At 47.0% G+C, this 18,048-nt stretch overlaps 2 protein-coding genes across 6 annotated transcripts in view; one reads left to right on the forward strand and one right to left on the reverse strand.

Moving 5' to 3' along the window:
- TNN (tenascin N) overlaps positions 1–1,121 on the forward strand; it is a 72,835-nt gene extending 71,714 nt beyond the window's left edge. The window contains exon 19 of the mRNA XM_063627299.1: positions 275–1,121. Coding sequence (XP_063483369.1) covers positions 275–415 — 141 coding nt within the window. The 3' untranslated portion in view covers positions 416–1,121. The remainder of the gene's footprint in view (positions 1–274) is intronic.
- Positions 1,122–11,043: 9,922 nt separating this feature from the next.
- LOC134731271 (uncharacterized protein KIAA0040-like) overlaps positions 11,044–18,048 on the reverse strand; it is a 35,086-nt gene continuing 28,081 nt past the window's right edge. For all 5 annotated transcript variants that reach the window (XM_063627411.1, XM_063627409.1, XM_063627408.1 and 2 more), the window contains one exon: positions 11,044–14,654. In XM_063627411.1, the coding sequence (XP_063483481.1) occupies positions 14,207–14,521 (315 nt within the window). In that variant the 5' untranslated portion in view covers positions 14,522–14,654 and the 3' untranslated portion in view covers positions 11,044–14,206. The remainder of the gene's footprint in view (positions 14,655–18,048) is intronic.

Genomic DNA, 18,048 nt, shown 5'->3' on the forward strand with positions numbered 1-18,048 from the left:
CTCCTGGGCTCACACCCCTTTGCTCCCACCATAGAGACTGCCAGCTTCCAAATCGTCCAAGTCCTCAGCCCGTCTAACCCCAGCTGCCCAGCAGAGGGCGCGTGTGTCCGGATCCTGCCCTCCCCTCCCTTCTCATCACCCCCTGTCTCTTTCTCTCCCCTGAGCAGAGAGGGAGTGGTTTCACTGGTAAATAATGAATTCCTTTGTACCATAACGCACCATGCCCTCCCCCCAAGAGGCTCTTCTTGATGTGGCTTTTTTTTTTTTTTCGTAGGGGGTGAACTGGGAGCCTTGGAAAGGACATGAATTCTCCATTCCTTACGTGGAGTTGAAAATTCGCCCTCATGTCTACAGCAGGGAGCCTGTCCTGGGCAGAAAGAAGCGGACGCTGGGAGGAAGGCTGCGAACGTTCTGATGGGCCTGCGAGCAGTCCTCGCAGGAGACACCACCAGATGTGAGAGCTTGGGGCGGGGTGGGTAGTGGTCACTGGGGTCTGGGAGTGCTCAGATAGCCCACATAACAAATCATGTCACCAAGCTTCAAGCCATGGAGGTTCCTTCCCTCTCACCTGCATTTTTGCCCATCTTTATGAGGGTCTTGAAAATCAAAATAGTAGTTGCACAGTATGTGTAGGAAAGACAGTACTGGAACGGCAAGGTTTCTCAGCTTATCTTCAGCAACAAATATACTGGATTAGGGCAAGAGAAGGAATCACCCAGCACTTCACCAATTGGAAATCTCTGGAAATTTACATCTATGTATTTAAAGCTCTGCTAATGCAAATCTTTTCTCTGGAAAGAAGCACAGTGGAGGGGTTCTGATGACCCAGGGGCTAGAGCTGAGACAACCGGATGTTTGTCACCACCTTTCCCATTGGGTTTTTAGGAAAACAGTGTGAACCTCCCCCTTTTAATTTCTGGTGTTATGAGGAAGAATAAAGAGAATAAAAGGGGCTAAGATGGACTCACGTTTAGCTAAGTTCTGACTTGTATCCAGCATGCTGGAGACCAAAGCTGCCGCCTTACTGCTATTTTTAAGCGCCCTCTTTTCAGTCATTTGCATAATTGTGTCCATAGAGCTGCATATGTTGTGAATAAATTCTCACTCATTTCAACTTTGAATAGTTTGACTCTCTTGATAATTGGTTCCTCCCAGAGACTCTTCTGCAACTCCCGTTCATGCCCACCAGGCCTCAGACTGCCTCTTTTCCCCGCCCCGCACTATTGGAGCCCTGGGTTTTGTGGGAGTGCTCAGCACCGTGAGTCTTACTGTTTGATCGAACAGTTGGCAAGATCAGATCCTTTTTGCTTATTTTCTATCATTTTAGAGGGTTTTCTGTAGCAAAGTCAGTGACCAATGAAGTAACTTAAATTCCTATTGAAGAAAAAAAATAATAAACCACTTGATTTAAAAAAAAAATTGCCATGTGTTATTTTCCCCCACATAAGTGCACTTGAATTCTAAATTTAACCTACGTGCAAGTGAAGGTACAATTCGTGCATTGTAATGGAATTTGGTTGGCTGTGGACTCTGATTTGCATGATGGGAAATAATGGTATTTAGAATGCAGAAGTGAGTGAATGGGAAGTAAGGCGAATGCCCGGAAAGCTGCTGTACCCCTCCAGGACCAGGGTGTGGTCTATTGCCTAGGTGTCTCCAGGTTTGAACCTCTGGGTGAATGTCAGACCATACTCCTGAAACCATTTCTGTCAACCTGTAAAGTCTTCAGCATCCCCCTCTGGTGCCTTCCTTCCCCAGACACACACATTGAGCAATGCCATGGTAACTGCTCGCTCTGATAATGAGTGGTCTCAGTGAAATACAGTTTTAGTGTTGATGCTGACGATGAAAAAATGTGCCTGCATGTTATTAATTGATTCAACAAGAGTTTATTAAGTGTTCGTCTGCTTTGTATCAGGCAGGGTGCTGGACCCTGGGGAAACAGAAGTGAGCAAGATAGACACTATCCTTGTATTGGTGGAGCTTGTGTGCTGTCATTCATTCATTTGTTTACATTCACTCAACGAATAGAGATGAAGCCCTGTTATGTGCCAAGTTCCATTCTAAGCATTGGTGTTAATCAAGGACATAACATCATATTCCTGTCCTTGTGCTAATATTCTCATGGTGGAGGCTGACATTAAACAACAAATAAATGTGTAGTTACAAGAAGTGGGAAATGCCATGGAAGAAAAAGTAGGATGAGAAAATGAAGGTGTTGCATGGTGTTGGACTATGAAGCCTCTCTGAAGAGGAGATGTTTACAGAAATTGACCAGATTTCTCCTAGTCTTGATCTAGCTTTGTCAGGGCCTGAGCCTGAGCTAATTTCCTTGTCTGCCTTTTTTTTGTTTTTTGAATGGGGTCTCCCTCTGTCATGCAGGCTGCTGTATATTCACATGATCAAGGCTCACTGCAGCCTTGAACTCCTGGGCTCCAGCAATCCTTCCGCCTCAGCCTCCTGAGTAGCTGGGACTACAGGCACATGCTAGTGTGCCCAGCTAATTTTTTACTTTTTTGTAGAGATGGAGTCTTGCTATCTTACCCAGGCTGGTCTCATCTGTCTTAAAGGTCTGTCTGCACAACTTCCCAGTTCCAAGTCTTCTCAAATTCTCTTCTTTTAAAGACATTTTTGTAGTTTTTTAGTTGTTTTATTTAATAGAAATGGAGTCTCATTGTCACCCAGGCTGTGTGAGGAAAACAGTGTAAAGCTCTCCCTTTTAATTTCTAGTGTTGTGGGGAAGTATAAAGGGAATAAAAAAAGGCGAGTGCAGTGGTGTGATCACAGCTCATTGTAACCTTGAACTCCTGGACTCAAGCAATCCTCCTGTCTCAGCCTCCCGAGTAGCTGGGACTGCAGGCGAGTGCCACCATGCCCAACTATACATCTATATCTATATCTATATCTATATCTATATCTATATCTATATCTATCTATATCTATATCCTCTATAGATATATAGCAAGCTCTCGCTATATTGCCCAGGCTGGTCTTGAACTCCTGGCTTCAAATGATCCTCCAGCCTTGACTTGGGAAGTAGCTGGGACTACGGGTGCTAGCCGCCGCACCTGGCTGGAATTCCCTTCTGCTGTTCCGTGACCCTGTTTGCATGTAGGGTACTCAACTTTGTGATTCTGAAGCTTTGGGCTCATCACAGTGGTCCAGGGTTTTTAGACAAGTGCCTCCTTTGCAAAATGGATCAAATCCCAGAGATTGACTTTGAGCCAAGGATGGTGGTTGTTGGCAATGCTTCTCGACTTTGAACATGCTTGTTAACACAGGGATCACGGGGTCCCTTCCCCAGACACTCTGGTTAAGTAGGTCTGGGTCGAGGGCTGCTGCTGGAGTGGTGTCCACTCTGAATAGCTCTGGTGTGGGGGAGCCACCGGTGGTCCTTTTGCTCTGGAGGAGTCTGCGATGGTAGCAAATTACAAAATGCACACCCTTGTGTTCATTGACCCCGGGGTTTCTCCACCACTGGCCAAGAGGAGGACTTTTGGGAAACAGGAGCTATTTCTTACATTCTTTTGCCTGTAGGACCCATGGTGCACAAAGGAGCGGGTGAAGAAAACCTCAGCTGACCCTTCAAAGGTTCTACTGGGGACCAGGAAGGAAGTTGAGAGAAACTCATTTTCAAAGGGCCTTTGTCTGACTGAGTGAAACATTCCAACTCGAAACTTCCATGCCTAACCTCATTTTAACATGACCAGTGCTCACAGCTTCCGATATGGTGGCTGAATATGGGCCCGTGGAATGGGTTTCTGGATAGACCTGCTTTTTAGAGAGAGTGCATTTTCTTAGAACCAGGTTATGAGCCATCAAGGTTTTGAAGCTTACAGGGATGATTTCTACCCTTTAGAACAAACTAAAGCAAACAAAAGCTCTCATAGAAGGCACAGGCTGCAAGCCAGACACTAGGGTAGATGCAAAGACAGAAGTCTTGGTAAAGTTTCCAAAGTGTTGCCTTTTATGCAGGACATGAGCAAGACAGTGATGAACAGAACACAAATGAGGTCCTCCAGCAGCTCTTGGAGTGGTGGCAGAGGCAGCCGTGGAAACAAACTGGGGAGAGTGAGTCCACAGGGAGGTGGACTGAACACTGTGGGCAGAGTCGGGGTGACTCATCCTGCCAGGGGTGCCAAGGGAGAGAGCTTCACAGGGATGTGATGTCAGCTTTAAGTCTGGAAGGATGAGTTCCAGGGGGAGAAACCAGAGGCCTGAGGCGGGTGGGGCCCATTGGGTACAGGGGACTTGCCAGCAAGGAAGAGAAAGTGTGGAGTGTGGCATGTCTGAGAGGGGCAAAGTGGTTTCTTACTGGGGTGAGGAGAGCTTGGTGGGGAGCCAGGCTGATGAGATGAGTGGGGATTCTTCCTTTGCCAGGCCAGTACTGTGGTTCTCAGCGCTCACTACCTGTCGGAGGTGGCGGGGGGGCCTCCATGGGTACAGAAGCTCCACTCCCTTCCACGGGCTCTGCTCCAGTGGGTCTCAGGTGAGTTCTGTGCACCTGAGCTTCCTAAAGTGCCCCCAAGGATTCCAACATAGACCACACTTGAGAGCCACTGCTCAGATGAAAGCATGTGGAAAGTGGGGAACACACAGGTTTTTAAACCTGAAAGTGACAAGGTCAGATGTGTATTTTGGAAATATCAGTCTGGTGATAGGATAGACAACGGGCTGGGGGTGTTGAGGGGAGTTTTGGAGGAAGAATAGAGACTCATAGGCAAGTTGAGTGCTATAGTGATAGTTCAGGCAAGCGGTCATAACTTCCTTGGCCTGTGGCAGAAATGGTGGAGAAGAGGAGGAGGATCTAGATTAGTGAGATATCCAGGAAGAAGGAATGGTGGGCTTTGAGGAGGATGGGTGGTACGGGCAAGAGATGGGTCCTTTCATGTCAGAGCTTAGAGCTGGTTGTTCCTGTCAGTGGCTTCCTCTGGGAATAGGGTCCCAGAGTTTATGTTTGTCAAAGGAGATCAAAAGCTCTGCGTTTAAAATTTGAATTCTCAGGGATTTAAAGATGATTAAAGCCAGGAAATGCTGAAGGAGCTGAGGAGAAAGATAGAAAATGCCTCCAGAAATTGTGATCGAGGAAGGAAAAAGGCCAGGTGTGGTGTGTGAAGAGATGTGGACAGGGGACATGCAGATGAAGGGATGGCGTGGCAGAAGGAAAAACAAGTATAACAGCGAGAAACTCTTGGTGAAATTTAGCCAGTTGATGGAAAAGGCCCTCCACTAATCCCAGCTACTCCGGAGGCTGAGGCAGGAGAATGCTTGAACCCAGGAGGCGGAGGTTGCAGTGAGCCGAGATTGAGCCATTGCACTCCAACCTGGGCAACAAGAGCGAAACTCCGTCTCAAAAAAAAAAAAAAAATTCTAAGTCATTACCTCAAGCGCTTCTCTAGGGTGGTGGAGGGGATCAGGAGGGAGTTCATGTTAATACAATACGGTTGGGACCGCAGCTTAGTGCAAGAGGCTTGCTATATTCAGCCTGGCCAGGAGATGGCAGTGTTGTCCTGTAGGGAGCCTCTCATTTCAGCGCCACTTCGCTCTTCTATAAAGGGGAGTTCTGGGGGCTAGGTCCCCACTTTTCTCTTTTCCTGGGTGATGCTGTCTGGAGAGTCAGTCGGTGAGGCCCAGCTTAGCATTGGGCCTGCACTTGGTGGTTTCTTAGGCAGCGTTCTTGCTGGACAAATGCGCAAAAAATAACTGGGAACAACCTTGAGGAGATTGCCTGGTGAGATTGGACTCTTATCCCCAGACCCGGCGCACTGGGCTGCTGGGGAGGAAAGGCGGATGGAGGTCGTCAGCCTGATGAAAGGTGAAGGGGGGCACCCCTGGGAGAGATTTCAGGCAGCTCCTAATTTGCAAATGAATTCACTTCTCCAATTCCGTCAGTCGGCTGTTTCTGTGGGTGAAATGATTTGAGTTCCAATTCTAATGCTGTATAAAGAAGGTAGGTTCTCAGGTTAGCCCATAAAACTCTGTTTACTCTACAATATAGATGAGTTGCAGTGTATGTATAATGAAAAATAGAAGACAATAGTATTGCAGTACTGTAATTTAAATACAAGAAACAAAATATAATGGAAACAGTTCTTTATTTTGGTGAGTGATGAAAATTAGGTTTAATTAGAGAAGGAGAAGGAGGCAGATGAGGCTTGCTGTGGGACATATAAAGGAGACATTTGGGCACTTTAAAGGCTTATGGGTAGACCCTTGATTGTGTCCTATAAGTTTCCAACTCAAGGGAGGGGCGTCTACAAGTTCAACAGTCTTTGAGGAGCCAAGATCAGATTGGCCTGGATCTCGATGCCTGGTGTGCAGAAGGAACACTGGGGTAGGAGTCTGAAGACTTGGGTTTCTATTCCAGTTTGGGTAAACTGGCTTACCTTCTCTGGGCCTCATTTTCTTCATTTATAAAGTGAGAATCAAGTGAAATAATGAAAGTGGTTTTTATGTATGAAGGCCTCTGGAATGGTAAAATAGTGGTCTTGGATCTTCAGTCTTCATATTTTCATTTAAAACTTTTTCTTTTTTTCTTTTTTCCTTTTGATAGAGATGTCTCTTTAGCAGCTCTAAAGCATATTTGCTATGAATAGCCACCAATAGGATTATTATGTGTTGCAAATGGAAGAAAGAGAAAGGGAAGAGTAAAAGAGAAAGGTTCATAAAGGTTAGTGAGAATCTGTGTACACTGCAAAAAGAGTTTCCTCTGGAGATGACATTGACTGAGCCTGTAGTGGAAGTCAGGAGCAGAGGAAGCGTGGAGTGCTCACTAGCTCTCTATGGAAGACGGGAGCAGGGGACGCGTGGAGTGTGCACTAGTCCTCCATGGAAGTCAGGAACAGAGAATGCCTGGAATGAGCACTATTCCTCCATAGGAGACAGGAGCAGAGGACTCCGGAGTGCGCACTAGCCCTCTATGGAAGACAGGAGCAGAGGACACCGGAGTGCGCACTAGCCCTTCATGAAAGACGGGAGCAGAGGACGATGGAGTGCGCACCAGCCCTCCGTGGTAGACAGGAGCAGAGAATGCCTGGAGTGTGTACTAGCCCTCCATGGTAGATGGGAGGAGAGAACGCCTGGAGTGCGCACTAGCCCTCCATGGAAGACGGGAGGAGAGAACGCCTGGAGTGTGCACTAGCCCTCCATGGTAGATGGGAGGAGAGAACGCCTGGAGTGTGCACTAGCCCTCCATGGTAGATGGGAGGAGAGAACGCCTGGAGTGTGTACTAGCCCTCCATGGTAGATGGGAGGAGAGAACGCCTGGAGTGTGTACTAGCCCTCCATGGTAGATGGGAGGAGAGAACGCCTGGAGTGTGCACTAGCCCTCCATGGTAGATGGGAGGAGAGAACGCCTGGAGTGTGCACTAGCCCTCCATGGTAGATGGGAGGAGAGAATGCCTGGAGTGTGCACTAGCCCTCCATGGTAGATGGGAGGAGAGAACGCCTGGAGTGTGTACTAGCTCTCCATGGTAGATGGGAGGAGAGAATGCCTGGAGTGTGTACTAGCCCTCCATGGTAGATGGGAGGAGAGAACGCCTGGAGTGTGCACTAGCCCTCCATGGAAGACAGGCGCGGAGGACGTCGGAGTGCGCACTAGCCCTCCATGGAAGACGGGAGCAGAGGATGCGTGGAGCGCGCACCAGCCCTCCATGGAAGTCAGGAGCAAAGGATGTGTGGACTGCGCACTAGCCCTCCATGGCAACATTTCCCAAATGGTGGTCCCTGAACCTTTGTTCCTCCAGATGTGCTAAAAGAAAAAGAGGCTTATGGTTAAATAAATTTGGGAAAACTTTAAGTGGAGTTAAACCAAATTCTTTCTTATAGCACCTGCTAGAAACTTTAATGTGATAAATGCGTTGCAGATCCCAAGGGGGTGAAGTGGGAAAATTATACTATGCAGTGTTTGCAAACTTTTTTGACCGTACACAATTCTTTTGTTGTTTTGATAGTATTTCTCAAGGTGTGGTTCAGGGACCACCTGCATTGACCTGGTGTTTATTGGAGCAGATTGTCTGGCATCACCCTAGACTTAATAATCAGCCAGAAGGGCAGGGAGAGACAGGGAATTTGCATTTTTAAGAAACACCTCAGTGTTTATTTCCCCCAATCAACACGTTTATTTAGCATATAGTGTGTGCCAGGCTCCATGCTAGGTGTTGAAGATATAGTAGTGAATAAGACAGTTCTAATTCTAATCTCGTAAAGGCTAATTCTAATGGGGGTCAAAATAGGGGTGGGGTGCTGGGAATAGAAGAAACACGCAACTGCAATGTGGTCTAGTCTTACTGCAATGGGCAAGACGTGTGTGGTTAGGGAAGCTTTACTGTAGTGAGGCTATATATAGAACACTTCACCAAAATATGTTTGTAACAACAGTTGAGACCTGTGATTTATGGAAATCCCCCATATGTCACATGAGCACGGCATTCTGGACCCTGACAGATTTGTGAATTTCACATAAAACCCGGTGACTCTTTTGCACATTTAATTTGAGAACAGGTGAACTAGCTAGATGGATGTTCTACAGGAAACACTTCTCAGGTGAAAAAGATGTTGACCCACGCTTTCTCCTGATCTGGCCACCAGGTGGCACTGTCAAGCTGGGGCGACTTGGTTGTGGGCAGAGGTGGGACAGATAATTAGGCAGCCTTGCCTGTCACATACTGCAAATCTGGAGACCTTAATCCATGGAGTATTGGTAATCCTGTAGATAGTGCAGTAAGTGGTGAAATTAGGGAACACATCACACCATGGGGAATAGAAAATGCTAATTATTTTCAATCCCTATCTCATTCGATTTGCCTGCATCATTTGACTCTATGGACCATCACTTTCTTCTTGGAAATTTCTTTTTCTTTGGCTCCTAGGACACAGCTCTCTCATGGCTTTCCTTCAGCGCTTAATAATAATAAGTAACATTTATTGGGCACTTAATATAAGCCAGGTCCTGTGCCAAATGCTTTATACACACGATCATTTAATGCTCCCTATGAGGTAGCTACTCTCATTAGCTTTATTTAGCAGGTAAGTCTTACAGAGAGATTAAGCCATGGGTCCAAATCACATAATTAGTGAGAGTTGGAGTTAGCATCAGGGTTGGGACAATCCTAGTCCTGAGTCCTAGCTCACTGCACTTATGGCCTCCGGAGACCCCTGATGGTTTCTGAATGGTCCTCATCAGCCTGTCTGCCTGCATCACTACTCCAGGGTGCACTTGCCTTTGTAGACTGTGCACCTGGGGCCCTCCTTTCTCAGTTTCTTCCTGTGCAAGTCTCAAGACACCTCCTAGGCGATCTCCCCTGGCCTGTCCTGAAGCCAGCCTGGGAGCTTCCCTCTAAGGAAGCAATGGCCACACTTGTTTGCTTGTCTGTGCCCCCCTACCAGGTTCTGAGCCCCTCTAGGACAACTTAGTATCACTGGCACCCAGTGTGCTTGGCATATAGTAAACAGTCAGAAATGTTAATGGGTTGGACAGCCTCAAAAGAGGGCTGGAGGTACACAGTCACAGCCATTCTTGAAGAAATATAGTGTGACGTTGCCCACACAGGTGTTTGAAAACAACCCTTTGAGTCTATGACAGAGAGAAAGCGGGTTGAAGGGATTTTTTTCCAGTCCAGTAAACCTGTGACTTTGAATTGGGAAATGCTACTAAGGTCAAAGGGCAAGGGGCCAGCGCAGAGTGCTGTGATGAGTTGAGAATGCTAAGGGCGTGATGGCATTCATTGTCCAAATCTGTATTATACCCCAAGGTCAGGATGGAGCCGGGGCAGGTGCGGCTGAGGGCATTGAGCACTGGCATTCCCTCAGGCATGCAGCAGCTGCTCCCCTCCCAGATGGTTTCTGAGCATCAGTTCCTCCTCTGCACTGGAAAGTTTAGCAATGTCCTGGGTGGATGAACAGGGAGCTGAATGAAGAGTCTCTGTTCTCTGGTTGTCATGAGTGTGTGGTGATGGGGAAGGGAGCCCAGGAATGAACTTATCTGAACTACAGACATAACCTGCCTTGGGCAAGATAAGGCAAAGAGTCAACCTGTGCTCTAGGCCTTCCTTCCTAAGCCCTCCTTGAAATCCAGTCAGCATGGCTGTTTTTCCCAGATGTCCGACCCTGCCCCCAACAAGATCATAAACCTATGCTGTCCAGGATGGCAGCCGCTAGCCACGTGTAGCTACTGAGCACTTGACTCATGGCTGGCATGGCCAAGCGCAGTTGCCCATGCCTATAATCCCAGCACTTTGGGAGGCTGGCGGGTCACTTGAGGCCAGGAGTTCAAGACCAGCCTGGCCACTGTGGTGAAACCCCATCTTTACTAAAATACAAAAAAAATTAGCTGGGCATAGTGGCACATGCCTGTCATCCCAGCTACTCAGGTGGCTGAAGCATGAGAATTGCTTGAACTCGGGAGGTGTCAGTTGCAGTGAGCCGAGATCATACCATTGTATTCCAGCCTGGGTGACAGAGCAATACTCCATCTCAAAAAAAAAAAAAAAAAAAAAAAAAATATGGCAGACATAGCTGAGCTAGTATACCTTTAATTTTATTTCACTGTAATGAATTTAAATAGTCACATGTGGCTAGTGGTACCATACTGAACCACACTGAACAGTGTACACACACATACACACAGTTTTTGCCCTAGTGGCTACTATAGATGTTTTTGATCCCTCCCTTCCCAATAGTGGATTTAACTCAAAGGTCCATTTTTCCCTAGGTTTTTGCTATTTCCCCCCTTTTCCTTTAAGAAGCCATTGGTGGACCTCGTTGATGGAAAGTTCTGTAAGTGTTACCAAGGAACATCAGCGTATTCTTCCTGTAGCTGGCACCTCTGAGGGAGTCTGGTCTCCAAGCAAGTGTCTTGCAAGCAAGTGTGAGACAGCCACATTCCTCGTCCTCAGACCGATGACTCTACCATGGGGAAGGCGGTGACCAGGGAGGGCTGGGACATTTGTGTCACAGAAAGAGTCCCTGCATTGATCATTTCTGAGTGATGTCTGAGTGGGGGTAATACCTAATGTTAAGAAAGTAACTGTCTGACTCCAAGACTTTTCATTTTAAAGTATTTTATTTAAATAAATTTTTCTTTTGTGTGTGTTTGAATTTTACAGAAAAAAAATACTGACAAATACTATACAGCTTGGACCCTTTACATTTTTCTTGGAAAGGAGACTGCCAGTTTTCTAACTTTCTCCCTCCCTGCTCCCCCCAAGAAAAAGAAACAGAATCTATTGAGCAATGGGGAAAGGCCTCCTCTGGCTGCTGGCCGGAGCCTGGCTGAAGCTGCTCAGAAGTCCAGGCCTAGGGGATCTCTTTCTTGAGCCTGTGCTGGTCTAGGAAGCCTCTTCTTTAGGAATCATTTTTCTGTTCCCCGTGAACTTACCCTCCCCAGATGAGTCAAGCAGTCTCTGGTCCTGAGGTCCCATGGGTTGCCAGTGGCAGATCAGGGACAGAGGCTGGAAGGAGTGAAAATGGAGAGGAATAAAGGGCTGGGGCTGGCCTGGTGCAGGCAGAAGAGGGAATCAGAAAAGCATGAAACAGAGAAAAAGATGAGAAGGAAGTGGAAAGAAGAGTGGATATCAACAATGGCCTTAGGCTCCTTTCATGCACCTGTTTATTTAACAAAATGTTTAGGGCCTATCCTGTGCTGGGACTCCTCTAGTTACGTCAGGAAAGGTTGTCAGGGGAGTCTGTGGTGGGGAAAAGAGAGGCACCATTCTGGGTTTGGCTCTCCTGAGTCATCGGCTGTGGAAGTGACTGGGAAGTGAGTTTCTGGGTGTTTCATGCCTGGGGTAAGAGCAAGTCCATTGGATTAGGAGACAGCAGGGATATTGTGCCTGGAGATAGAGGCCTTGTCATGGCAATGACAACTGACTGCTGTCTTAATTCAAAGGAGCAAGCAGTTGCCATGGAAACCATGTTACTTGTATGGTCCCGGATCCCGGTGATCCGCCCTCCTAGATCGTATCTGACACTGCGTCTCAGCTGTCAGCCTCCACGTCTCCCCAGCCATCCATTTTAGGGGGACTGAGAGGTGGAGACAGAAAGGGCAGCTTGTCCTGGTGAGCAGTGGGAGATGTGGGGAGATGTCTTCCACATCCCTGGGTTTGGTGCAGGCAGATGGCAAGTCATTCTGTTATGTGAAGGGCACAGCCAGAGGCCCCATGACAAACTCTCTATGTGACAAGGGGATAGAGAACCAGAGTGCTTCTTTCTCTGGTCAAAGGGGTTGATGAGTGGGAGGCCTGAGTGCTTAGGCAGTTTATGGCCATATAGGGTGAGAGGGCAAATGTGACTGGCTATAAAATATATGCAGGTTTGAATTATGATTCACAGGGTCATCTGTTAGAAAACCCTGGTGCAAGGGTCACCACTAAATGCCCACCCTCCACAGGCCTAAAGTACACCTGGAGGGCAGGTGAGTACCAGGCACCCCAAGTGAGCAAATAGAATATATCTTTCCTTTAATGCAATCTTACAGAATTTAGTTTTTTGCTACTATAAATATCATAGTTTAGCTACATTATTAATTAGATATCAATTTTGCCACTGTGTAGAATAGCTTCCTTGGGAAAATATTTCAAGAGAGCTTCCCAGCATATTTGCAAATAAACTTCTAGAGCATAACTTGCTCCCAAGGAGTGAATTGTCCATCTTTGTAATACAGTCACAATACAATCAAAATACCAAGCAGTTCATCCTCTAAGTGGATTAACTCTGCTTCCCACCCTCACTCTGGTGGGGAGAGCCCTCCTCAGCTCACTGTGGATCTAATGTACGCGTCCTCACATACCTCAAGGCACACGCGTCACCCACATGTACTCTCCTGCAGCATTAAACACCCAATTTCATCCACTGCAGCAATTAGTGGGCTCACTTAGGAGAGAAGATCACTCGGGGAGAATTGGTGAGGTATTACAAGCTTACCCTTAAAAACATCACACATCCAACAGTAACCACAGCCAGTTATAAGTACCTACTGTGTGCAAGGCACTTGCCTGAGCTTCAACATAAATATAAATAAACCTCTTTATAGCTTCATCCTACTTTCATTTAAACTCTGTTACCTCTGCATCCCACCTGTGCCATACCATGCATGCATCACAGCCTTAGGACATCACTTCCAGTGTTGCCTTCTGTGAGACGGTACTGATGATTGTCTAGTTCCTTCCCTGCTGGAAACTTTGGTTATATAGGAGATACCTAGCTCAGGTGTAGCATCTCCTCACCCTTTCCATCTGTAAAACATTGCACAGGTACATAGTTGCAGTCCACTGACATAAATGAGTGGGCTACCATAGCTTTCTAGCAGTCACTACCAAGAGCTGTTTGTTCTTGCTTGGAGAAAGGCACTTTGCTGAGTGGTTTGGGGGGGGTCATGTTTCAGAGAGGTCTTGGATCACATTAAACACCTCTCAGTGGCAATGAGGACGGACCTTGTCATGAGTTACAAGAAAAGAGCTTTCAATGAATTTTGAACCATCACACTTTAGACATCTTGGCACAGGTGAGGGGTCAGAGGCATGGAAACTTGGTGTGTCTGTATCAAGACACACAGGCGTTGGGACTGTAGCAGGTTGCTGGAATGTCCAATTATGAGTACTTCCAGTAAAAGTTTATGATGTGTAGAGATAGAAATAGGAAAGCATGCATCTCTAACCTGAGTGCTTTATGGAATAGATGGTGTATGAGGGCCTTGCTGGTTATGAAATTGTATATATGTGTCTGAATCTGGCAAGGCTTTCCCATGAGACATTTTTGTGACTGTAGATAATGTACTTCCCTGCACAAAGTACATAGCCAATGACCACTTGATGAGCAGAATATACTTGCCCACGTACCTGTTGCCTGAATTTGTGTGTGTGTGTTATGTGCATGTGCACACACTTGGGAACCATATTGAGATGTATGGATAAATGTTCTTTGTGCTTTGCATGTGGGGTATGCCAGAGACAGGTGGGATGCATGCCTGGGTCTGCAGTAAGGAGCATTGCTATTGGACACATAGCTGCCAAGACAGTATCCAAGAATTGTCCACGTGCTCCCTGGGACTGCCCTCCACTGGGACACTTAGTCTGAGGTTTGTCCCTTGGTTGAGTAGTTACTCTGTGGACATGGACATAGTGCATCATTTCAGGGGTTCCTGAAATGTCTGTGTGTGGTCAGAAGGAGGCTTAGCCCCAGAAAGGAAACACCTCTGCCTCCTGCCTAACTAAACAGGCAGTGATGGTCTCTTCTCCATCTGGAGAAGCTTCGGTTGAGCAGAGATCCAGAGGTCTTCTTCATCCTTCTTCTTCTTCTTCTTTTTCTTCTTCTTCTTCTTTTTCTTCTTGTTCTTCTCTGGCTGCTGGTCCCTCTTGCCTGGTGGGCTCCAGCAGCAATGGCAACAGATGAAGAGGAGTGTGATGATCACCAAGAGTGGCAGGCCCAGGAGGACTCCCAGGCAGATGGTGTTGTAGATGCCTTCTTGGTGTTTGGTCAAGATGATGTCCCAGATGGAGCTGAAGAAGGCGCTGATTCTCTCCATGGTGCTTGGCTAGATGAGGGCCAGAGAACCCTCTCGGCTTACAAGCAGGTCTTGGGCTCAAGAGGATGCAACCTTGACCACTTGTAATTTACTCCTCTTCCAGCTTTGGGTTTGGGCATGCCACTGACAGCACCTGAAGAGATTAAAACAGACAACTGAAGAGAAATGCAGGGGGACTGGTCTACAATTTTAATAGTTTCATAGATTTTAGGCTTAGGAAAGGGGAAGGAATTGAAGATTTCCAGAGTTCAGTAAACTTGTATTGAGACTCAATAAACAAGATAAATGTATGCATGTAATCAATAAGCATCAACTAATTCTTGCTATGTATGCACATTATATTGGGCTTAGGATATAAAAATGAATAGTATATCAGGTCTGGCACATAGGAAGTTCTCAGCAGCTGTTGGATAAATGAATCAATGTGTGTGTTCAGTGTTCTGATAAGGGGTTGCTTCCCTGGACCCTTTTGCAACAGCAGTTCTCAATCTTTTTTCCACTGCAGCTCACCTGACAGATGTTGAACACACACTCCCCACAGGACAGGTCTGTATGTAACCTTTTATTAACATAACTTGCCATTTTCAAAGCTTATTGAAGCTTAAGCACAAAGTGAGATGTCTACGTCTTGCTGTCTGTAGTAGGGCACTTGGGTCTCCTCTGGGCTAAGAGGTCATCAGTCCTCATCCTGCCCCATGCCTGCTTTCCTTGCTGTCCCCTCATGATCTCTTCCCTGCTCCATGTCTCCTCCCCTCCTTATATCCCATTCCTGTGCCTGAGACGTCCTCTCCTCCCAAGGCTGAGAGAACCAGGGGTGACCATTTCCTGGCTTTCCACTTTCTACCTTCTACCTTCCTCCCCCTCATTACCCTTGTCTCTGTTTTCTATTCCTTGACCAAATACTCCAAAGTCTCCTGCTCTCTTTCTTCTCCATGGGAGAGGAGTCCTTGCAGGGGCTTAGTGATGGTGCTTGGAAACCAGAGTGAGGTTCCTGGGTGCTTCCCTTCTCCTGTTCTGAACTCAGCATACAGCTGGGGCCATTCTCCTTGTTGCTTGTACAGAGCTGCCCCTCTTCCCTGGTCACCCCTCCACATATATCTTAAAGCTCAGCTCTCAAGTATAAGGTCTTAGAGGCTGCCTTCCATTCTGGAATTACAGGTTCTTGTGTACAAACAAGACTTCAAGGACAGGCATGATTCAAGGAAATTTAAGAGGCCTGTTGGTGTAAGACATTCCCCAGGACCCAAATATTAAGGAGTGGTTGATTTTCAGGATGGACACTCCAGAGATCATCCCAACGAACTCTCTCACTTAAGGATAAAGAATCTGGGGACCAGAGCAGTGAGGTGACATGTCTGAGGCCACGGAGACCCACCCAGGCCACACAGGCCCACCCAGACCCACCCAGACCTCTGGACAATGGGTTCAGCACTCTCCGCAGGCTGCCAGGCAAGCAGAGGAACTAAGGATGATAATGATGTCACTTTATACTTGCATTTCACTTCATACTTTTCTAATCATTTTCATCTGCATTTAATCTTTTGAGTGAGTCATGTCTATGGATAGGAACACTGGGGTCCTGGGCCTGGAATTCAAGATCAGCTCAGGCTTCATTGCATACAAGTGCAGCCCTCCTGGGTGATGTTTCCTACATGATGCCCCAGCAATTGTCCTCAGAGGTCTAATTCCTTGGATAGCATGCTCTATCAATGTCTCATGATCCCAGTGCCCATGTGTCCATCTAAGCCCCAGCTGTCCTCAGTCCTGGTCTGCTGGCATGTAATCCCACCCTCTCATGGCATTATTTACATAGTTTTTGCAAGCGTACAAATTGGCACCTACTCCTGAGCCATTTGGTCCATGGAGCCCAAAGAAATGCTATAGGATGACAATAATAATTTTAGCCAACTTTTAGTAAGCACTAATTATATACCAGGCACTGTTCTAGGCACTCTATTAACTCATTCATCTTCATGACACCCTTATGAAGTAGGTACTGTGGTTCCCTCATCCTGCAGCTGAAGAGATGGAGGCTCAGGCCACACGGTGAGTGAGTGCCAGAGCTGGTCTCACTCATTCTGGAGAGTTTGGCTCCAGATCTGCAAGGAGTGATCTGTTCACAGGCGTTGCTCTGTGGCCTCCTATTCCTTTCTGTGGAATTAACCCATTTTTGGCAAGCAGCCCAGGATTTACAGAAGATTTAAAGAACTTTCTTAACACATTTTCCAGAGTTCTTCAGATCTTGTTATCTTTTCCTGAAAGGCAGCTCTGATCACAACAGTCTCCTCTTGTAAAGCCCCCAAATAAGCGCAAACCCTATGACGGCCCCTCTACCCTGGCCATGCCTACCTGCTAGTGTCCCTTCTCATCCTCTCTTCTCCCACCCTGAATATTTGGCTATTCCCCAGGTTAACTTAAATGCTTATCCCAGTCTATTGTAGGAAAGACTGCAAAGAGACTTATTTCTCATTGTTAGATCCTTCCCAAATGCATGAAGATACATAAAATAAAAACAAAGTCCTGCCCAAGTGCAGGTTTATAGAAAGCATGTGGCTGCCTGAACTTAAACTCAACATGTAACAAAGAAAAGTATCCTGAGGAGTCATGTCCTCTAGTCCAAGGCTCTGCTCAAGCCCCTCTGAGGCCTGGGAACAACCCATGCCATGGATCTGCCCACACACCATCAAGCTGCCAGGCTTTCTGTAGAGAAAAGTAGCCTTTGGCATGCTTCTAAGCCCCGGTGACGCTGTACCTCAGGCCACTCATCTCTCTTCTGGATTTTCCTCCTCCCTCTGCCATGACCTTTGTTTTCACCTCAGTCTTGAGTGGGTTTTTGGCCCTGTCTGTTGGGATCTTTCTGCTCTGCTGTGGAAAGGCTTTGGGTGCTTTTCTCTAATTTGATCCTACTCACAGCTTTCCTGACTCACGTTAGATAACACCACCACCACAAATGTTCACCAACTATTCTGTGCCAGGGGTTGTGCTGTTCCTACAGGGAGCAGACGGGTATCAGGGGCCCCTCTGGGTTCAGCCAACAAGGAAGGAGGGCGAGCCCAGGGAGAACATCAGGTCACTTTTCATGAAGGTGGAGCCACCTGGGGAAGACCTTGAAGATGAGTAGTATTTTGACAGAGAAATATAGGTGTAAAGGATGTTCAAACATTCCAGGCAGAGAAACTTCTAGAACATGAGCAGGAGAACAGGGGGTCTTCTGGTGAGCCTGGAGCTCAGGGTGGGAGAAGAGAGGATGAGAAGGGACACTAGCAGGTAGGCATGGCCAGGGTAGAGGGGCCGTCATAGGGTTTGCGCTTATTTGGGGGCTTTACAAGAGGAGACTGTTGTGATCAGAGCTGCCTTTCAGGAAAAGATAACAAGATCTGAAGAACTCTGGAAAATGTGTTAAGAAAGTTCTTTAAATCTCCTTATCCGTTTATCAAACATTCACTGAGCACCTAATATGTTTCATGTACTGTTGGGTGTTGAGGATTCAATAGTGAATGACAAAGGTATGGTTTCTGACATCAGGG

This window comes from Symphalangus syndactylus, chromosome 12, assembly GCF_028878055.3.
Source record: "Symphalangus syndactylus isolate Jambi chromosome 12, NHGRI_mSymSyn1-v2.1_pri, whole genome shotgun sequence".
Taxonomy (NCBI): domain Eukaryota; kingdom Metazoa; phylum Chordata; class Mammalia; order Primates; family Hylobatidae; genus Symphalangus; species Symphalangus syndactylus.